The sequence below is a fragment of the Xiphophorus couchianus genome, chromosome 5, assembly GCF_001444195.1.
Source record: "Xiphophorus couchianus chromosome 5, X_couchianus-1.0, whole genome shotgun sequence".
NCBI classification, from domain to species: domain Eukaryota; kingdom Metazoa; phylum Chordata; class Actinopteri; order Cyprinodontiformes; family Poeciliidae; genus Xiphophorus; species Xiphophorus couchianus.
In genome coordinates this window covers 21959125-21981420 of record NC_040232.1, presented here as the reverse complement: position 1 = coordinate 21981420, position 22296 = coordinate 21959125, and the positions used below count along the sequence as shown (strand labels likewise).

The window sequence follows — 22296 nt, the reverse complement described above, 5'->3', positions numbered from 1 at the left end:
ACACAGATTTCAGTTTCTAGCTGGCTAAGGCAAACGTAGCCTTTTACTTTACTTATTTGTTCCATTTGTAAATCTTATATTATTTGCGTATTTACTTTGTGGAAAATTCTGGCATAGCATCCTGCCAAACCCTGGGTGTATATACATCATGGACGTCCATTCTTCATACCAATCTCATCCGTGGTCCTTACAGACGTTCCTTTGGGCTAATGCCCCACAAAGTTGGGATGATGAAATTAACCAACATGTTTTGTGTTCTGATGCAGTAAGAGTTTCTTTCAGTGGAATTAAGGGGCCCTAACACAAACTTTACACTTGATGGTGAGTGAAATGAAGTCAGACACGTTCCGGTGGCTGACAAACCCAGTGAGTACTATTAAACTGCCAGACAGACAGGCATGATTCATCATTATAAAACGTGTTTCCAAAGCTTTAGGGGATAATGACGGCGTGTTTACTCCGCCACATCCAGAGCTCTGCGCTTGGTGATACAAGGCAATAAGGGATCTGTTTAGCAATGGAAACTCATTCTATGAATCTCTGTACACGCTGATCTTTAGCTGATCTGAAGGCTATTGCTGCAGAAAATTGGTGACCTGTACACCCTATGTGGCTCAGCATCTCCTGATCCTGCTCTTTGACCTTTTAAATCTATATGGCTTAGGGCCTTTGCCTTCATACGCAACTCCACTCATTTCTCATCTCCCTGCAGCGTTCTGCCTGGGATTTCTACCATTGAGCTTGATTTAGCTGGTTGAATTTCAACTGGATGCATTTTAAACCGGTAGCAGTTCAAGATAATGTGTTGGGCTTACTTTTGTTCTCAGGCCTCTAATTAGAGTAAATTATCTGTGTTGGGTCAGATATGGACACAGTGTGCACAGTGGGCCTGTCTAATGTTGGGTAGGAATTTTGACCAATCTCATTCTCATTCTTTCCATCAAAACCCATATGTCATAACCATAGGTGAAGGTTGGAATATATGCAAGGTATGTAGAGTTAGCTCCTACACTTCCAGCCAATGAAGCCACAATCTGTCTGTCCATATCTGTCTCCATGCCAACCAACACTCATGAAAAAAACACTAAGATACTTTAACTCTTCTGATTGAGTCTAAAGTATGAACCCAGAACCCCAAGGAGGCATTAAACTGTTTTCCAATTGGGAAGTCATGATTAGAAAAGCTAATCTCATTTCACCCTCTGCTGAAGACCACTTAATGCATGTTAACACTCCCTATGAGATGCCAACAGGACCACGCCATCCACAGAAAGCAAAGATGAAACCCTCGGGTTGTCAAACCAGAAAACCTCCTCTATACAACTATGCCTTGAGAACCAGTCAATGAAAATCAGAGAATCAGAGACAAGGGGTAACCTTGGAGACCACCCCACACATGGAACAAGCCTTACTTGACGCTGAGAATGCAGACACAACTCTTGTTTTAGACACTGTATTAAGTACTCGCCCAGATATGCCATACTACTGGAGCATTCCACTCCCCAAAAATACCTTGAGAAACATGCTCAGAAGACTTTGGAAACGGATGCAGATCAGAGAAGATCCAATGACTACCTCAGAGATTGAACACAGGTGAAGATCTGGTGTCGTGTTCCAAAGCCAGGACGAAAGCCACGTTGCTCTCTCTGAGTCCAAAGTTTAGCAGGAACTTCTGGCATCACCACACACACTTGAAGGAAGGCTTCCCATTTTTTAGTCTAAGTAGAAATTGCTATGTGGTGCTGAAGACCAACACTGCACATAACCCTGAACACACCATCCCCACTATGAAACTTGGTTCTGGTCCAGCTTTTGTTTTATCTTAGCCTATAAGTGAAAATATCAATAGAATACATGGACGTTTGTCTTTGTAACGTGACAAAGTGTTAAAAAAAAGGATGAAGTGGTTGGCAGCACTTTGTAAGGCTCTATATTACTGCTTACCATCCTCTTCATGAGACAGTTTTAGAAAAAAAATTATGTCTTTAGTCAGAGGTTCTTCAAATTTGATGTAATACAGACAGTCTGCTATAGCAGATCTTTCACCATCTTCAATAACTGAAGAATTTTGAATTAATTTGAGTTACAATGTCTAAGTTTTGTACTTTTAAAAGTAATTGTTTAATACATTAATACATTTATTCTAATAGATTTTGTTGTAGTTGTTTAAAGTTGTAGTTTTTGTATAATAAACAAAGAGAATAAAACACATTTTGTAACCACTGCTGCACATTCACTTCATCAAGTTGTCTGCACCAAACCTAGAATCAATTATCAACAGAACATCTACATTTTTGTAACATGGTTCATGAGTCAAACTATTCATCACGGCCCAGAGGTACACCAGAGGTGAGCTGTTACTCTTCAAAACAGAAGGATGGTGATTTGGATGGGAAGAATAAGACTTTATTCTGTTTTAATAACAGAGTGTGGGATGAGACACGTCCCGCTCATCAGACCTACTGAACCTCTCTGTCATTCCCCAGATGAGGTCTCCTGTGTCTACAGGGTCCGGTCACCACATGCAGGAGATGCTTCTGAATTGAGTTCGACACAGACAGGAAACCATATGTCTGTGCTCTCCAGTGTGCCCGGCGCATACACATACACACACACTTTTTTTTATTCAGCGACTGAGACACGTCTTTCCCCCTCTCCACTCTGCACGAGGCCCACAGCTGCATTTTCACAACCTCACTGGGGAATCTGCGAGTGATGTTTAAGCGCGATGCGAGCGTTGTGTTTCCAGTTCCTGTTGGTGTTAACAAAGCTCTCACACTACAGCAGCCACCAGAGCAGAAGCTGTGAAAAAGGCCCAGATCTTCTTAGCATCAATCCCCTTAAACCTTCCAAACACAGAGAGGAGGCATGATGAGCAAACACATATGATGAGACAACGCGCTGATACAGTGAAGACGCACGACCTGAGTTAAGCACTTACACATTGAACGTGATGAAGGCCTTCAGTTTTTTACTATAAAAAAAATACAACATAGGAAAGTTTTACTTTTTCCAAACCCAAAATGATCCAAGTAGGCAAAGTTCCTGGAAGCTTTTATGGTTTTCAAGCAGCATGCACCAAAGCACTGGCACAGGAGGATAAAGTACATTTCTTCATTGTTGCTAGAGATTTCAAACATTTGGCTTTGACACAGAGCAGAGTAATTAATTTATCTTTCAGTTTTGACAACAGAAAAAAATAATAAAATACAGTAACAAAATTATCTATGTTATTTTGGCATTTCCCACTTTACAAGCATGTGTCCAGAGAGTAGCTCCGTCGAAAGGTTGGACCTGCATGCTTTGTGGAGCGTTTTTAGAAGTTAGTGCCAGTGAAGGTGTCAGAATGAGGCTCGGCAAATGATCCCTCAGGCATGTATGATTAAAAGCAACAGATTTTAATCAGCATCAGTACTGGAGACGGGATGGGGAGTGAAGGACGGGGTGTGACAGAGTGGAGGGGGAAGAGATGAGTCTGGGCATGCCTAAAGTCATAAAATGAAGGAATGAGAAATGTTTATGAGCCGGCCGGTTTACATTATAGGAAAAAAATAAATAAAAAAAACGTGTCGGCCCAAAAGAGCTGGATTACCAAGCAAAATGGCATGTATGCCCAGTTAGCAGTCTGACCCAGTATCTTCCAACTGTCTCAACATCCATTAGGTTTATCACTTTATTTACAAATTAGAATAAATTAAATTTGTAACGTTGTTAGGTTTCTAAATCTGCCAAAACACAATTCCCTTCTTTAAACTCAATGATTTCATGATTTCTTTTCTATCATAAGCAGCCCTAGTTTGGAATTGGTAGAAAGGATGATGAATATGATCTGAAAGATCAACATTCAGGCTTTTAGTTCCATGTTTTCACATCTATCACAGCACTAGCATGGATAGAAGACTACATTTGTGAGTAGACTGATTGATATGATTAATGCTTCATGTCCAGTTGCCAAAATGTCTCTGTTGATCTCTATGTCCATCACAAAGGAGCCAAGCAAGCCCACCTGATGAATCGATGTCCACTGCATTTCACAGATCAGCTTCTGTATATTTGGAATCAGGAGCAGAGCCTTCCTTTCTCCAAACGTTTGATCTCGACCAACAAGGTTTTTTGTTGTCTAATCAATCCATAAAGCTTTGTTCCAGAGTTTTTGTGGCCACTCTCTGGACTTTTTTTTTGGGGGGGAAATTCCTTTTTGGGTTTCTTATTTTCCTACTAATGAGTGGTTTGAGTCTTCTGGGTTGTTTCTCAATATGCGTTCTTGAATTGAGCAAATAAAAGCACAAACAAAAAAACATTTTTACGAGAGCACACCACAGAGGAAGTGCAATCGCAAGAACTGAGTCAAAAAAAGAGAGAATATTAATAATTAACTACAAAGCCAATAGATCCCTTGTTTGTTGTCCAGCCTCCCATCTTGAATCAAACCATATTTTATACCTTCTCATGACGCTAATGGAAACTCATGAACATCAGCAGGTCAGCAGATCTGGATGGAGCATATGGCTGCACCCTGCTGGGAGCCAACAGCTAGCTCCACATTGTCATTTCTTCCTGTCAGATTTCTCTATAAATCCTCCCATTCTTCTGCATTACTGCCAATATAGGATTCTTCTTCAGTGTCTTGGCCGGCAGAGCTCTTTATGTGAGCCTGCAGGAGTCATCAGCAACATTCAGTTCCTGTTGTATTCCCACCTGAAACGGGACACTGCTTTATAACTGAAAATGTTGAGTTACTCCATAAGTGAACACGTTAACAAATATCATTCTAATTTTGTTTGTTGTTCTGACTGATAGAGGTAATCTAGATACCATTTCTAGATTACCTGTTCCCCACTATGGAACAGATTTACACTTCCAGGCTCCACAAGAAAGTTTTGGACATTTTAAATGACTCTTCACACCCTGGCCATGGTCTCTTCCAGCTGCTGCCATCAGGCAAGAGATACAGAGCAATAAAAACCAGGACAAATCGCCTAAAAAACAGTTTTTACCCGATGGCAATCATGGCACTAAATTCAAAGGCATAAGAACTTCTGCTCTTGACACCACTTTGTTAAAAATGTAAATTCTGTTGCGAAACCTCCAGGCGCTGCAACCATCTTCTGATGTCTATTTATTTCTCATTTTGTACAATTTATTTCTTTATCTTTGTATATTATGTATATACACATAACCTGCATCTTAACTCGAGTCGAGCAAATCTCAATCTCGTTGTAATCTGTTGATGACAATGACAAATAAATCTTATCTTATCTTATTTCATCATCTAAACCATTTTTCATTTCAATGCACAACATGTTTAGTTGGATAGAAGTGGCGGTGGTGAAGAGTAAAATCCTTGCTCATCAACTGAATGTATCTGAAAAGGTCGTGATGTTGATCTGTAAAGACTTAACTTTAAATAGCTTTTATGTTGACATGAGTCAAAACATTATTAAATTTAGAACTCCAAAGCAGAAATCATTGGATTCATCAACCCACGTACTGCGTGACTTCATTGGAACGGGAACACTTACTGGGAACGAACACCATTTTGTCATTACACTCTTCTTCTGTGCAGGAACAGACGTGCACCATCCCGCTGGTGGAGTTCTTCTCCTTCATCACACAGCTGGAGCTGTTGTAGTCGTCCAGCATGATGCCGTACAGCGACACGGACGGGTTGTGGCAAAGGGTCTCCACGGTGAAGCTGGTCTCATTCTTTATCCTGAAAGTCAGACAAACAGACTAAATAGGAATCTTTTAATTTTTTTTTTTTCTTACAGTTTTACAGTCCATGAGAGGCCAAGAGCAAAGTCGACTGACTGTCTTGGTAAAAACTCCACATTGGTTGAAAAGAGGACAAGTTTATTGAGTTTAGTGAGTACCAGAGAAGGGTCCTATGTTAACATTTCTACCTTTGGAGCCCAGAGACGGGTCGACTGACCTGAAGGATTTTAGCTATATTTGGTTATTTTAGCTATAACCAGTTTTGCATGATTTTCCACTCCTCCTTTCTGGCCTGACGGTCAATGGCCACGTTTACAATTGAAAAAGGGATGCTAATTTGAGCCATCAGAATCGTCAGTTTGGACTCAGGTCTTTTGACCCTCTTTCGGGACTTCAGGGGAGAGGTCGAAACCCTGGTACTCCCAGTGTTATGTACTCTAATCCTTTTTGTTCCTTTTTACAAAAAAAATAAATAAAACAAACGTCCAAAAAGTGTTACCGTATGTTCATAAATTATGGTCCAACTTTTGTCTTCAGGATAAATAATGATAAAAAATAACATCCTGACAATATTTTAACCCCTTATTGTCCCTCATTGACAGTACAATAAAATATTAATTTTGCTGAGTTTTTGCTAAGAAAATGCTTAATTAAATAAAGATTGATAATTTGAATATAGCCCATACAATAGATAAAATTATTAGGTATGGTTCAAATTAGCGACACTGGGCATAACAGTAAATAAAGCAGTAAGCTATTCTCACACCATCCTCCTTAATAGATGATTATCCATTGGTATTACTAGTAACCTGAGCCTGATTAGGACACACTCTGTTCATCCCACTCAAATCCTTTAACTCCAGTTTTCCACTGTTATCTGTCCAGGAGCCTCTTCCTTTCATCTCTTATATCTTCCCACCTTGGTAATAACGTCTCCATCTTTAATATCTTCTCCTACTGCTTCAAAGATGACACCTTGCTCTGCCTCTGTAGTAAACCTACCTCCTCAAACCGGCCCTAATCTCCCAACAACTGCTTATCTTCAGTAAAATCCAGTTTCACTTCAAACTTCCTTAAATTAAACAATGATAGAACTGAAATTCTGCTTATTGGCACAAAATCTACATTATCAAAAGCAGACAAATCCTCTGTCACAACTGATAACTCCTTAAGCCTGATTTATGTTTGACGCAGCCATTCCGCATGGTCATATGTAATTTTAGCAAAAACGCCTTACTGTGCACCCAGCCTGATTCTGTCCAGTTTCTGTGAGGAAGGTACATGTGTGAAACATAAACTAAGCTTTAGTGCCCCATCTACCCTGTGTAAGGGCCTGTGTGCTCACTATTTCATTCCCATATCATGTCAGCATATTTTCATCAACGCAACATTAAACGTCTTCCTCACCCCTCACACCACTTCTATTCTTACTCACAGCCTCCCGTATTGATTATTGTGATTCTCTTCTCTCTGGTCTCCCTCACAAATCCCTTCATAAGCTCCATCTGCTCCAGAATCCAGCTGCTGGCATCATCTACTACTACTACTACTGCTTTATTTAGAAAGCACTTTAAAAGGACAATAGCAGTGTCAAAGTGCTGTACAGATAAAATCTATGGAACATTTCAAACGTGGAAAGAACAAAAAGCAAACAAACAATTTGTTTTACTGTCACAAAATGACCTTGGTGTCCCTAAAAGTGCTTAGAAATGTAATTTATTAGTATGATTACTATTAACTCAATTCAATTTATCTATGTGGCGGTGATTTCCAACAGTTGTCAATTCTAATTTGATGCTAGTAATCTCAAAATGGGAGTAAAGTTCAGTTTATTTTTTCCAGCTGATAAGTTTTCTTTCTAAGGAAACATGAATACATACGGTTTTCATAAGCTGAAAGACAGAATTATTTCAAAGAATATAGATTTGATCACTCAATGCGCAATAGATCTATATTTCGTAACCTTCCTAAAATAATGGTTATTTTTTTTACCAAAAGTGATTTTTTTATTTATTTTTTTGTCTAAATCATCTTTTGACATTAAAAATGATTTCGGCCATTAATTTAGGAAGGTGGCTATATGAGCCTCTTGTTTTGAACTGAATTAGGGCAACAAGTGTATTTTCTTCCTAATAGTTTTTGTACCTACCATATAGCAACACAGACCTCTTCACGCGAATCACAGACAGACGTAATGGAGCAGTGGGACATGCAGCTCTCTGTGCCATTGCAGGAGGAACTCTGTCGGTCACAGAACTTACACAGCCGACTGATGGGGTACATGGACATGCCTGGTATACCTGCACAAGAAACACACACACACACACACCCCCACACACACACACACACACGCAAACATTCAACAGGTTAGTTTCCTGTTCATGTCCAGCTCTCAGGACGTCTGTAAGATTAGAACAAACGCTGCAGAATCTCCATGTCATCCTTTCAGACATAACACTTGTGGGTTGAATAAAAAAATAAATAAAGAGCTTATCATGGAATTATCTGTGGAAGTATGGATAAAGTCAAATTATTGGATCCAGCAAATATTGGTAATAATTTGAAGAAGCTACAGCAGAAGGCTGTGACAGTATTTATACTCCTTAAAGAACTTTGTATTGCCTTGTTGCTGAAAATGTGCTATATAAATAAAATTACCTTTAAACTTTTCACCTTCAGACCAACATAAATATCATAAAGCTCACCATGCTCCACTCATAAAGATTTGTGCAGCTTCCAATGTTTTATAGTTTATTTTTCTGGGGCTCTTGAATGCAGCAAGATCCACAAGCCTTTTAAAAACACACGTTTTTTAAAAACGTTCCCAGAAATGCATTTCATCGTCTGTGGAACACATCTAGAGTGTGATTATTGTAATGCTCAGAATTCTGACCTTCCAAAAAAAAAAAAACCTTTATGTCCATTACAGGTGCCACTGCTCTTCATCTCTGCAAGAAAGGCTCTTCTGTTGCTCCGTAGAGGGAGAACTAAAACCTACCATATGTTTTAGGCATATTTATGTGTGATTTTATTTTTGGACTTACACGCATCTAATTCATTTTTCCCCCTTTGAAAATTACATTTATATCTGGTGTTTCCTTGGTAACACTAACGTGTATTTTAAGATAACAGTTCTGTCTGTTTTGGGTGTATTTTCATCCAAGAAAAATTAATAAGGATATATGATTTTTTTCATACTTTAGCCAGCAGTAAAACAAAAGAAAAAAAAAGATTTATTTTCAATTTCTAAATTTAATTTTATTTTAAGATGTTCTGAAACTTAAAGCATGTAAAGTATAGAGCGGACAGGACATCTGGTTGGGAATTTTCCATGGATAAAGCAGCATAAGCAGGCACAGCTAAAGCATGTAAAACAACATAACCACTTGAAAATGATCAGTGCTAATATTTTAACATTTTAATTAAGACTGCTCACATTTGAGAAAACATTTATAAAACAATTTAGACTTGTTTTTTTTTAATATGTTGACAACCGAGGATCTGAGCTGTACCTGAATGCAGCATGTGCAGCTGTTGTTAAATTTCCCTGTCATCACGATGTTACGTAGTCTGGACTGATTCCACACTCCAGCTAGCTGGATTCGGACTTAAGGTGATTTCTTTTCTCCAGTACATGTGATGCTGACATTCAGCTTAACGTTGCTTCAGTTGAGTAATTATTTATGCGCAGAGTCAGCTATGCGCCTTATTGCTGTTGAAAGATGAATGTTCTGACAGAAGGTTCTGGTTCGCCACTCTACCCTAACCTTAGGGACACATTAATGCAGAAACAGATGTAAATAGACGGTAAGCCAATTCTGAGTTATAATACAGCCTCAGTGTCAGACTGGCCTACAGGTGTGAACCATCTCAGTTGTTGCAAATTAACTTTCAAAATGACCTTTAACTAACCTTCAGTAAGAGGTGGGGAGTGACAACTCCTTTCATGGATCAAAAAAAGCGACTGCAGGCCATGTTGTGGAACGGAGGTGTGAACAGAATTAACCCACCAAATGACTCATATGGTTTTCACAGACTTCCAGGCACATGGCTGATTCTACAGACGGCTCAGACCTGCAGAGTCACCGACTCCACATGACTGTCTGGAGGCTTTCAGACAGTTCCAGCAGAAACCAGCTCATCACCGGAGCCGATCGTCCTAAGAGCTCCGCTGCGTCGTTTAGCTTCATCTGGGAGATACAGCGCAGCGGACAGAGCAAGTGTGTCATCTGGGCTGGCCAAGAAATGAGAGAATGAAAAGTGTGTGTGGAAATAGATTGGGACAGAATTAATCTAATGTAAACTAGCTGGGAAAAACCAGGTTGCAAAAACTTGTCAATCACGTTAACATAAAGTACTTATTACAGTAACTGAGAATATACTATAAAAAGTACTTTATTTTAATAGATGTATTCACATATTTGTGTATGAGTAAATGTGGAAATGAATGTATGTGTATTAGATATGAGCTTATGGTGTATAAGATAAAGTAGACTCCACTTTAAATGAAGGACATTCTTATTTTGTATGGAAGATCTAAAATATTTTCTGATCTTAAAGTAAGGAGTCTGTCTTTTTTTTAAAAGTGATGGAAACTGGAATGTGTTATTTTAATACTTCATCTGTAATGATTTTTTTTTTTGCAAATGCAAAGAGATACATGACAAATAATGCAAATGGAAATGATTGAGCTGATTTTAATTGATCATGAGTTTAAATTGTAAAATTGCTGACTGTGAGAGGCTTATTTTTCTTCAAACTTACTGCAATATGACATCTTTCCTCTACAGCACAGGTTTCAAACTCAAGGCCCAGGGGCCAAATCTGGCCTGTTGTAGTTTTTCATGTGGCCCTCTCCACAGACTAGAGTAGACACATGAGAAGAAACTTCAAAAAAACATTTGTGTGCTTAAAAATGACTTTATCAATCAAAGCAAAGCAGTTTTTATCTGCATATTTCCAAATGACATCGATGTTAAAAGAGGTTCCATAATATTCAGTTTTAATATTATGGAACCATAGCAGTTTGTTAATGGTTTCTGTCAATACATCCTGTCACATCTTTGACAACCTGTGATCTTTAAAAATGAAAATGAGTCTGACTCCCCTGGTTCATGGGTAAGGGAACTGTTAGAGATACGAAGAAAAAAAAAAATCACAGAAACCTAATCAGACAAATCAGAAGTATGGCGTTAGTGTTTTGATGGTTACAATCCACTTCATCATCATCACAATCACTTTTCCTCTTATAAACAACAACGGAAGCAGACTGAAACCAAGATGCAGACAAAACAACCGCAGCCAGCGCCACGGTAGGTTCCGTTGACCCGGCAGAACGTCTGCAGAGTGGAACTGTGAAAGCAGACTGGGCCGGGGGAGGGTTTGGGCTTCCCACAACCAGGGAATCATGTGGTCAAAACAACAGCGTCCGCCTGTGTCCAGGCCAACTGGCTTCCTCTCAGCAGGCCGGCGGCAGGCGTTCCTGTGTCACCCGATCAGGAACGGTCGGGTTATTCATTTCACTGGAAACACACTTAATATGCTTTAAACACACATTCCGTCACACTAAGTTGAATTTGCGCAAGGCAGAGAGTGAAACTGCAGAGCACTACCACCCACACACACACACACACACACGCACACACACACACACACACACACACACACACACACACACACGCACAAGACCTGGAGGTGAATAAAAGCCGCTGTGCTGAGCAGCACATAGTCAATCAATCTGTATCCAGTCACACTTTACATTTAATCTTTTTTTATTTACTCTCCCCAGTTAAAATTTGCTGAAAATTTAGTAAAAAATAAAAAATAAAAATCTAATATTTTTCAGTATATATTTTAAAAAGAACTCCTGGCTGAGTTAATGTTCTACAAATAAATGTTGCTGGTTTATTTGGGGAAATGTTTCTGTTTGTACACAGCTGTACCCAGATAATTACATATATATAAGCATTTTTGTATGCTTATGGCATACATATATGCTTATATATGTATGCCAAGGTGAACAGGTGTGTGAGCGAGCTGGCCTACAAACCTGCACCACATTCAGTAGAAAACTATTCTGAGACACTTAAACTCCTGACCTGATATATATATATATATATACTTGTATAAAATGCAAGAATTAGGAACGCTGTCTCTACAAAAACTAAATAAACAGAATAAAATAAAACCGTGTCCATGGTATCCACAGGTGGCTCATTGTGTTTCAGTTGAGGAATGTTTTTCTATAACAGCTCCCCTCTTTCCAACTTTGGGGCCACTTTTTGGAATCACACAATGAAATCAGGTGACCTCACTCCATCCCAGGAAAGTGGAGGAGAAAACCTTGGATTGTCGTTAAGCAGATTTTTCATGGTCTGTTTGTGAAAAAAAAAAAAAATCCAGCCAGGACTTAGACTGAAGAAGAACCTTCAGAAAGACAAACTCGTTACAGTACCTATGAAAAGTATTCAGCGAATACTTTTTGTTGGGTCTAAATACCTATTAAACAAAACACAGGAAAGACCCAACACTTTTGAAAATGATAAAAACAATTTTTCCAAACTAGTGTGAGGTGATAGAACTTTCAGCACTATCCTGCTGAAAGCAGGACATAAAGATGTTTTAGTAAAATCCTTAAGGAACAATTAAGTTGTTTGATTGTCGCAGCAGCAGATGTAGACATGCAACTTTTTCAATAAATCAATGGAATTTTAATTAGGATTTCTTCTGAGTAACCAGATTGGCTTTCTGGGTTTAGTCAATGCAATAACCAATAAAGACATTAAGGCTGCTTTCACAGCAGCCACGTTTAGTCCGCTTCAGTCAAACTCCAGTCCGTTTGGCTCGAAGGTGCAGTTGGGATGTGTGAATGTGGAATCAAACTCTGATCCGCCTACAAACCTCCGTCTGGGCTCATCTGACGTGAACTCTGTTGACATTTGAGTGCATTTGTGAACACACAGACCAGAGCAAGAATATGCTACTCTCTACTATAGCGCATGGAATTATGGGTAAATAAAACCAAAACAAATGCGTGAGTCTAGGATGGAGAAATGTCTCATTGTATTTTGCCAAAGAAAAAAGAGAAATCCTGCAAACACTAAAACCTTACACCACTCCATTAGAATTCTTGAAGAAGGATGTTAAGGTCAGTGTCTTCTTCAGAGGTTTTTGTGTTGATACTTTCAGTAGCGCCACCACAGGCGAGGGGGGGAAAGGTTGCTCAAAGGGTTTGGTTGGTTTGACTCGGTGAAGTGTGAAAGAGTGTGTACTAAAACTGAAACTGGAACAAATGTTGCAGTTTCAGTACCAATCAAAACAAGTCTACCGTTAAGTTAAATATCTGTGACTCAGGCTGTGAGCTTCCGTCTAGCTTAGGTGAGCCAACAGGAGGACCAGTGTGTGTGTGCGTGGGCGTGTGTGTGTGTGTGTGTGTGTGTGTGTGTGTGTGTGTGTGTGTGTGTGTGGTCTTCTGCTGCTGGGGTCAGCCTGCTTCAGGGTCTGATGTGTTCTGCTTACAGACATGGTGTTCTGCATATTTTTATGAGATTTTCAGAGCTACTATTGGAATTTAATTTCCATCATCTCAGGCTAGTCTGTCATTATCCTCCGACATCAACACAGCTGGCACTCGTTAGTATTCTCTCTCTTTTTTGGACCATTTTGGCACAAACATTTCCTACTTTTCCGAGCCGTTCTGACGCTTACTTCCAATTTCAGCAAGTTATCTTCACTGTGTCTACAAACAGAAATGCATTGAACTGATGACTTTTGATTGGCTGATTTGTAATTGACATTAACAATTAATTAATTAGCAATCAATTAGCTCTTTGTATATTTTGTAGAGCCCAAAGTGTCTTGGAAGCATATGAGCCCTATAACAGACATGGCTGTATTGATAACCAAAGATAAATGCAGTATGAAAGCACTTCATGCTTATTCCAGCTTATTTGCCAGAATCTACAGCACACAAGGCATCTTGTTCCAGTAGGAGATAACTTCCTCTCTGCTGGTTCTAGCTGGCTGAGGATATGAGCTCATGGTGTCAGTGAGGACTTTCCTGACAGACAAGGACTGCTGCTATCAAATCATAAGAGAATGGAAAATACCAAAAGTCTCCAAACCGTGCACACAGTAGGTCTCCTCTATACTGAGGGTAAACTTGATGAATGGTGGAAGAATATTAATCTTCTTACTAATTGAAGTTTATATAATGGCATCAAGATAAAGTGAGTTGCTTTTATTAAAACTGGCTCAAACTGCATCCAGCAAGTTTGAGCGTTTGTGTTTTTAGTCTTCTAATAAAGTTTTAATGCATGAAAAAAATTATTTAGTGATCACACTTTCCAGTATAAAGCTGTCAGCAGTGTAAGTTGTGCTTCAATTGACCATATAACTGTGTAAATTGGAATCACAAAAATACAGACTGACACAACACTGCCATGAACACGAAGGAGTCCTCAAAAATGTTAACGCCTGCTGTCATGAAGTGTCATTCAGTAAATAGTGACATTTTTAGAGCACAGTTGCATTAAAAGTGTCAAATTTTCATTATTCAGTAAATAATGGCACTTTTAAAGAAAAGTTGTGCTAAATTTCAATTAAAGGTGTCAACTTTGCATTAAAACTGTAACTATTTATCAAATGACCATCACCCGTTCTCTTCTATCTCACAGATTCAGCAAAGTGAAGGCAGGAAAACGGCCTTATATGGTTATTAGAGAATCAAAGAGAGATCCTACAGAGAGGTCAAAGGGAGTGACCCCAGGCTGAACCCTGGAAACACAGGAGGATACGCAGAAGAGCTCTGTGGAGATCTGAATCTCACGACACATTACTAGATTCTTCATTACAGCCAGGATAAAGAGTGAGGAAAGATCTCACCTCCTCTGTTGGGGAATGTCTGGAAATCTAGAAGCAAATCATTCACTAATATTCTGGGAGTTTCAAAAACTTGATTTGTTTTGGAGGAATGTGAATGTTATAGTTGAAAGAATTTTGGAGACCCAAAAGATTTTAAGAAAATGTATCTTGGAAACATAAAACAAACATGTTTTGAAGGAAGACGTGAAACTTGATAAAGATTCTGTTAATTGCCTGTAAAAAAAAAAAAAGCCATAACAAGTAACTGTTACTGATATATGCTCCATCCATACAATGATGGCTGAATATTGTTCTGGAAACTTATGTGATGGAACAAATGATTTTCATTCTCAGATTAAAGAAACATCTTTGTAATTAAGATGGACACTGAGCAACACACAAGAAGAGACTTAAGGAAATTCAGCAACATTATTTCTGATGAAAAGCTTCTTATTTGACCAGATACAAGAAATATGAAAGGCACTGCAAATTCTGCTGGATCATAAATTATCCCAGATATTATTCCAATAAATGGTAATAATAATAATAATAATAATAATAATAATAATAATAATAATAATTTCTAAAGATCTCTTAACACTTGAAGAAGTTTTAAATATCCAAAATAAATAAATAACAACAATAGATAAGTAAATTATGAAGTCTCTAAACAAATTTGTCCTTCAAAAAAACAATACTAACCAGTGGCTCAGACGGGGAAAACTGTCATGATGCCAGTATGTTGAGTTGTCGTGTGGGTTTTGTTGTTTCGTATGCGTTTCCTGTCAGATGTCAGGTTTTATTTTGATCTGAGTTATTCTCCAGTTCTCTCTCTGTTAATTTAGTCCTTGTGTGTCCGCTGATCAGTTATTCCCCTCACCTGTTCCCCGTAGTATTTAAGTTTGAGTTGTGTCCTTGTCTGGCGCAGGATTCTTGTCTGGGTATTATGTATGTCAGTGTCTCTCCAAGTGTTGACCTGCTCATGCCCTGAGTAAAGAAAAATAAAAGCAAGATTCCAGACCGCCGTCTACCTTCTGGTTCATCCTCACTTTTAAAGACTCCATTCCTGACAAAAACAGGCAAAACTGACAGTATCGACTGTAGTAAACAAAAAGTGCAAACTAATAACACCAACAATCCATTTAGATAACTTAACTAGATGGCTTGCTACTCCTAAAGGGACTTGAAGGCTAAACTCTGTGGGATAAGACCGTGAGCCTATCTAGTCACTAATTCCAGAGTTCACTCCTCCTTACGCAGAGAAAGCAGGAAGGTGATGTCAGTCGAGACCCTTGCAACGGAACAAAGTAGGGATGATCCAGAGTTAACTTCAGTTACTACAGCTAGAAACTAGTGATCATGTCTGAAATCTGGGAGTAGAGACGGACCTTCAGAGCCACATAAAGACAGTTACAAAATCAGCCTTCTGAAGAACATTTCCACGATTAAAGAACTAATGTTTGAGCAAGATCTAGAGAAACTCATCTATGCGTTTATCTTTAGTCGCATTGATTACTGCAAAAGCTTTGCCTAAAAAATCAATCTTCCAGCTGCAGCTGATCCAGAAAGCTGCTGCTTGTTTTCTGACTAAAACCAGGAAGATAGAGCACATCAACCCAGTTCTAAAGTTCTTCCACTGACAGAATAAACTTTAAAATAATGTTAGTTTATAAATCACTGAATGGTTTAACACCACAATACATTAAAGATCTGCTGGTGTTGTATCAACCTTCCAGACCTCTCAGGTCTTCTGGTTCTGCTCTGCATCCCCAGAACCAGAACCAAACATGGAGAAGCAGCATTCTAGCACCGGAAATTTGGAACAAACTTCCTGAAAACTGCAAAACAGCCAAAACACTGATCTCCTTTAAATCAACATGTTTAGAGTTGCCTTTGTTCAGTAGTAACTGGAACATTGATCAATACATCTGATGTGTATTTGCTTGATGACGTTGATGATGACATTTGACAAAATGTAATGTTTATTCTTTCATAATTGATAATTGTGTGATGTTTTAAAGCACTCTGAACTGCCTTGTTGTTGAAATGAGCTATTAGATGGTTAGAGAGCCATGAGAAAAACAAACAAGCATGCGGGTGGAGCTCATTTTAATTCAACATGCAATTAATTGATTTATTGCTTATTGCTTAGACGCAAGTCACCCAGACACGATGGAGGAGCAGTCTGAAGACAAAAGTATGGAACCTTCCTGCTGATGGTCATCAACATCAGCCAAAACCAAACAGAGGGAGGAAAGATAAGGACAACAAAAACAGACTGAAGCTGTTTAGGACAGGCGGGGAGTGGGCCGCGGAGCTTCCTGCAGTCCATCGTGCCCTGGGGAGGTCAGGCCAGCGGGGAATGAAAATGTGTGACTGATCCACCACAGACGGAGGATCTGCTCAGATGTTTGCTCGTCCTATTGTGCATACGGTGTGACTATTTGTGACGCAACAAGACCACACAGTCCCTCTGGTATGTGGGATTTCCAGGTTGAAAATAGGCCCCACTGTGGGAGGGGGGCGGCAGGAACAAAGAGTGGGAGAGGAAGGACAGCAGTAGGCGAGTTTACACAGTAGCTTATAATGACTTAGACCTTCACAGTAACTGTCTCAGTGTTGCAGCCAAGTCCTTAAATTGATAACAAACATAATTATTATGGCAGTGGGAGGAATCTTTTCATGTTGCGTCCCGTTACACACAGTCCAGCTCTGTGTGACGTAATCTGAATCTGACTGCAGCTGTTCTGTTTCTGGCCTCAGACGTTTGTTAGAGAGCATTAGAGAACAAACGGCATCATGGAGACCAAGGAACCACGGAGACACAACAAGGAGGAAGTTCTAGAGAAGTGAAAGCTGCAGCATGTAACTCTTATAGAAAATATTTTTTTAACTTACATATTGCTTGAAACTGTCATAATGTCATGACAGTATGTTATGATTCAGATAATCTCTGAAGAGATTGAGCTCCCAGCCTTCTCCCAGTGCTAACAAGAAACAACCAATCAGAGCCAAGAGACAGGTCTCAGCTCTGTCAATCACCCTTCCGTGTAGCGCTGCTTATCTCCCTTTCTCTATCCCCCCCTTTATCTCTGCCATATTGCAGCTATCACAGCCTGTTGTGAATGCTAAGGCTAGTTAGCAGAGGTGGGGACTCGAGTCACATGACTTGGACTCGAGTCAGACTCGAGTCGTTAAAATCACGACTTGAGACTTGACTTGAAAAAATGCTCAAAGACTCGGACTTGACTTTGACTTTCATGCCATTGACTTGGGACTTGACTCGACTTGAAGCTGTTTACTTGAAAAGACTTGATATTTTTTACTCAAAGTCTTAAAATTTAAAACACATTATTTATAAAGTGGCGTCATTAATTAATTTCACTCATTCCGTATCAATACCACTATGGTTTTCCTCTCTCCTTATGTATGTATGTGTACGTAGCTGCAGCACAACCAATCAAATTAACAGGATTTGGACGTTTAAAAAAACGCGGCAAAGCTACAGAGCTCAGGGAACGAAATACGAAGTAACCGCTCGAATATGCTTCCGCGAGTAATTTCTTTTGGCATTACAGCATTACATAGGTTATGAACTTTCGACTAAAAACCGAACTGCAACTTGCAAAACATGCAAGAAGAGAATATCGGATGGAGATGCCACGACGTCCAACTTTGTCCGGCATTTGAAGCTTCACAAGAATCGGTAGGTGGCACTTTTCTTTTGCTGTAAGATAGTTGACTTTAGCTAACTTCGTGTTAGCATGTGTACTCCGGGTTAAATTGGTGATTATTTACCATAAATCCGGTCCTTCAAATGCCTCCACAAATAATGTGCACCGTGTTAGCTCAGGAAGCCGGTGGATAGTGAGCGGGGCTCCGGAACAGAAAGCAGATTCTGGACCTGAACACAGGGAACAGAGTCTCTCTGTCCCATCATGATGATGAGCCGGGTCTAGTATCATCTAAGGATGGTTGGTGTATTTGAAGACATCTACGTTGGGAAATTATATTGACAATATATTGTTTTGACAGGTCAGAGAAAAGAGGAAAAAACTGCTGTTATGGTTCTTTGTATTGTGCTGTGGAAATGTCAGCATTTTCGTCTTTTTTTATTGAATATCAAGTTTAACAGAACTGGGCAATAAAGTGGTCCAATTTAAAAATGTTTTTTATACTTTGTGTTCAGCTACACGAACAAATGGTCTATTATTTTAATTTTATGTATAATTGCAAATTATAAAAAATAAAATAAAATAAAAATGACTCGAAATGACTTGAAATGAAAGGTTCCTGACTTGAGACTTGACTCGACTTTTGCCTGTCTTTACTTGAGACTTGACTCAGACTTGAGGACAGAGACTTGAGACTTGCAACATAGTGACTTGGTCACACCTCTGCTAGTTAGCATTATCTAAGCAGTTTTCCTGTAGATGGACAGACAGATAGATAGATAGAAACTTTATTCATAATGTAATGGTTAGTTGTTTCTCCTCCATTAGCACATTTAACAGTGAGTCCTTGAGGTTGATTGACAGCGCTATGGCCCTCCTCCTGACTCTGGTTGGCTGTTTTTGACTGGGAGTGCTGCGTTTCTTCAGACAGCAATAGTGGCTCACGGAGGAGGAGTTCAATATTTTCATAAACTGTTATGACATAGTGATAGTTTTAACAAATTTGTAAAGAATTTGTTTTTTTATAAAAGTGATATACTGCACCTTTAAAACATGGTTTGGTTCTAAAACAACATGCCAGTCTGCTCAGTCAGAGCTAGCTGCTCATCCATGTTCATCTGAACATTGATATTTGTAGTAGTAATTTGATAAAATGTGAAAAAAGATCATAAACTCTCTGAGGCACTTTGTTATCCAGTGCTGTATAAATGTGAAATAAACCAGGCAAACATTCCCTGATACTTTTGCAACTACATCATTCACTCTCAGAAAATTTGGGCTTTTCCAATAAGATCCCAAGAGCATCTAACTTCCCAGAATACATCTCTGTGTCTCTGACTTTCGAATCTCTCCTCTGTGCTTGTTTATTGGCTGTCCCACAGAAATGTCTTTCTGGCTCAAGTCTAACTTGTGAAAAAAAGTAACAAATCTCTGAAATCTGCATAATGTTCTACCAAATGCATAAAATGAATGTTTAAAAGTGCTGCTTTTAGCCTATTGTAATGCATTCAAATATTTTGACAAGGGCTGTCAACGTCAACACGTTATTGGATGCAATTCATCTGAAAACTTGAACACGTTAATGTTACATAATTCAGATGGGAGTGATGAACGACAGCAGTAGGTGAAAGTTTTTGTGACAGCAGACAGCGATAAAAGTTTACAATTTTTTTACTTTCTTGTGTTGCGTTGCTAACCCGTGTGTGCTCATCTACAAGCTTGAAGTTTCTTATGCATGAATTAGGCCGGTCGCTGGATGAGGACAGAAGACAATCACCTCATCGCACAAACTCTACAGGAAACGAATGGAGAGGGACATTTCTAAATGAATGTTTATGACTTCCTTTAGACCTTCCTGGACAAACCCTGGACAACTGAGAACATTCAGACATGTTTAGTTTGAGACAAAATGTTTTAGAAAACGTGCATACAGTGGCAGTATTTGATATGGGCAGTTGCCCAGGGCAGCATCAAAAAGGAGTGGGACACGCAAAAGCCAAAAAATAAAATATAGCTTATCTGTCTGTTGTTTCCTAAGCACATTTGTTTCTTCCTGTATGGATGTAGGGGAGGAAGTTTCCCTTGAGTACTGGGAGACTACATAACCTGCTTTCTGCAACAAAACAGATAAATAAAGGTAATAACTTGCATTTTAATTGACTGACATGCAGTAGAAGGCGGGGCGTGCCCAGAGCTCCATTCCTGCAAGATTCACATCTCTGTGCATATTTATATTTTAAGCTTGCAAAGTTAGGCATATGATAAACCGTGATTGATCACAGCGCTAGAGTGATTAATCTCTAAAATTAGGATGATGTTTCACTACATCTTAGCCTCGCGGTAAAACAGTGAAGTTCTCCATATGGGACTTCATGGTATGTAAACAAGAATTATCTGATTACACGATGGAAAGACATTTCTATTGAACGTTTCTATTAAACAAACTCATGTGTGCCGTCCAGCAGTCACCAGCGTATCAGCGGCTCACCTGTTGCCCCCCTCGGCTCTCCAACCATCCACACATAAGTGTGCCTGAAGGAAGCACTCCCAAGTTTAACTTTAAAAATTTTTAATAAAAAAAAACAAACAAACAAAACATGGCTGACATGAGTGAGCGGATGGTTAGCCCGTGGCTGTCAAACAGACAGAGAGCTTGTGTAAAGTTTAAAGTGTTTTTTACTCACCAGCTGTCCCAGGTTTGAGCAGCGGCAAAAAGAAAACAGCCCATAATACTAATGATGATGGTAACGAAACTCCCCGTGACGATGAGCAGCACTGCGGTCCGTGCATGTTACTGAGGCAGCTTCTGAAACCGTTCATTCACGTAGAAGAGACAGAAGCTGTGGGAACGATTTCTGTGCGTCCGACCTGCTCTGCTCTGCTCAGCAGCTGGAGAGTTACTGCATAACTATTTACACACACACACACACACACACACACGCATGCTACTCTGACGGGAAACCAGAGGAAGGAGCGCTCTCTCTCTTTCTCTCTCTCTCTCTTTCACTCGCTCTTCGTCTAGGACTGTGTTTCTACCCAAATACTGGAAATCGGAACGGTAAACAACTCGCTGCACACACAGAAACAGAAAGTTACCAAGCAGTTCTGAATTCCACAGAGGTCTACACATCAGACACAGAGCTGGAGTCTAAGATGAATATCATGTTACCATTTGCACGATTCAAAGATTTCACAGCAGCAAAAAAAAAAAAAAAAAAAAAAAAAATTAACAGCTAATATAATTCAGGTGTGAAATAGAACAATCTGACCACTGAAAATAAAATCTTAAACACAAAGCAGATGTTGAGCTGCTGAAATAAAAAGAGTTCCAGAGATCATCAGTGTAGTTACACTAGTAGTAGTAGTTATTAGTTAGTAGTTAAGTAGTTATTACTTAAAGATGAAGATGACAGAGATGCTGCTGGTTCCTGAACCTAGATCAGTTTTGGTCTTTAGATTTTTCAGAGCCTGGAGAAATGGTGACACGTCTTAACCACTTGTATTTATGTGCAGTCATGTAGACTGCATTGGAATCTGTTGTTTAGAAACAGACTTTCCCCAAATGTCCAAATCCACAATTATTCTTCCTGAGTCTTCAGTGGGTTTATTGGAATTTTCCATTGTTCTGAGTTATGGCCAATCTCATGAATACTTTAAAACAAAATCAGTTTTATGTTTGCAAGGTAAAACTACCAGCTTACTCAATCAGGATCACAAGCCAAGTTTTAGAACCAGTTTTAAACGAATAAATAAAATAGATATAGTCAACAAAACTTTGGACACACTATCTTCATTTTTTACATTGGAGGTGAAGCTATGCAGGAACACATTTTGAACAAAATGATGAATTATCCCATCCCATGACCATAGACAGTCACACCCATCACTTTGGTCACCAATCATATCCAGGAAAATCAGTGCAAACTTCAAAACTAAAATCTTTGGTAGCATATACCGACGGCCACGCATCGACTAGATGAGGCTGGCTGAGAAAAACCAATGGCAGAAGTTACGTTGTGACATCATAGTTTGTCAAAAAGAAAAT

General features: G+C 39.2%; 1 protein-coding gene across 1 annotated transcript in view; it reads right to left on the bottom strand.

Annotated features, from left to right (window-relative positions):
- The window catches only part of tgfbr2b (transforming growth factor beta receptor 2b), a 35224-nt gene extending 14020 nt beyond the window's left edge, over positions 1-21204 (bottom strand). The window contains exons 1-3 of the mRNA XM_028018333.1: positions 20936-21204; positions 7865-8015; positions 5523-5713 (exon numbers count right to left, since the gene is read on the bottom strand). Of these exons, the coding sequence (XP_027874134.1) occupies positions 5523-5713; positions 7865-8015; positions 20936-21071 (478 nt within the window). The 5' untranslated portion in view covers positions 21072-21204. The remainder of the gene's footprint in view (positions 1-5522; positions 5714-7864; positions 8016-20935) is intronic.
- Positions 21205-22296: the final 1092 nt, after the last annotated feature.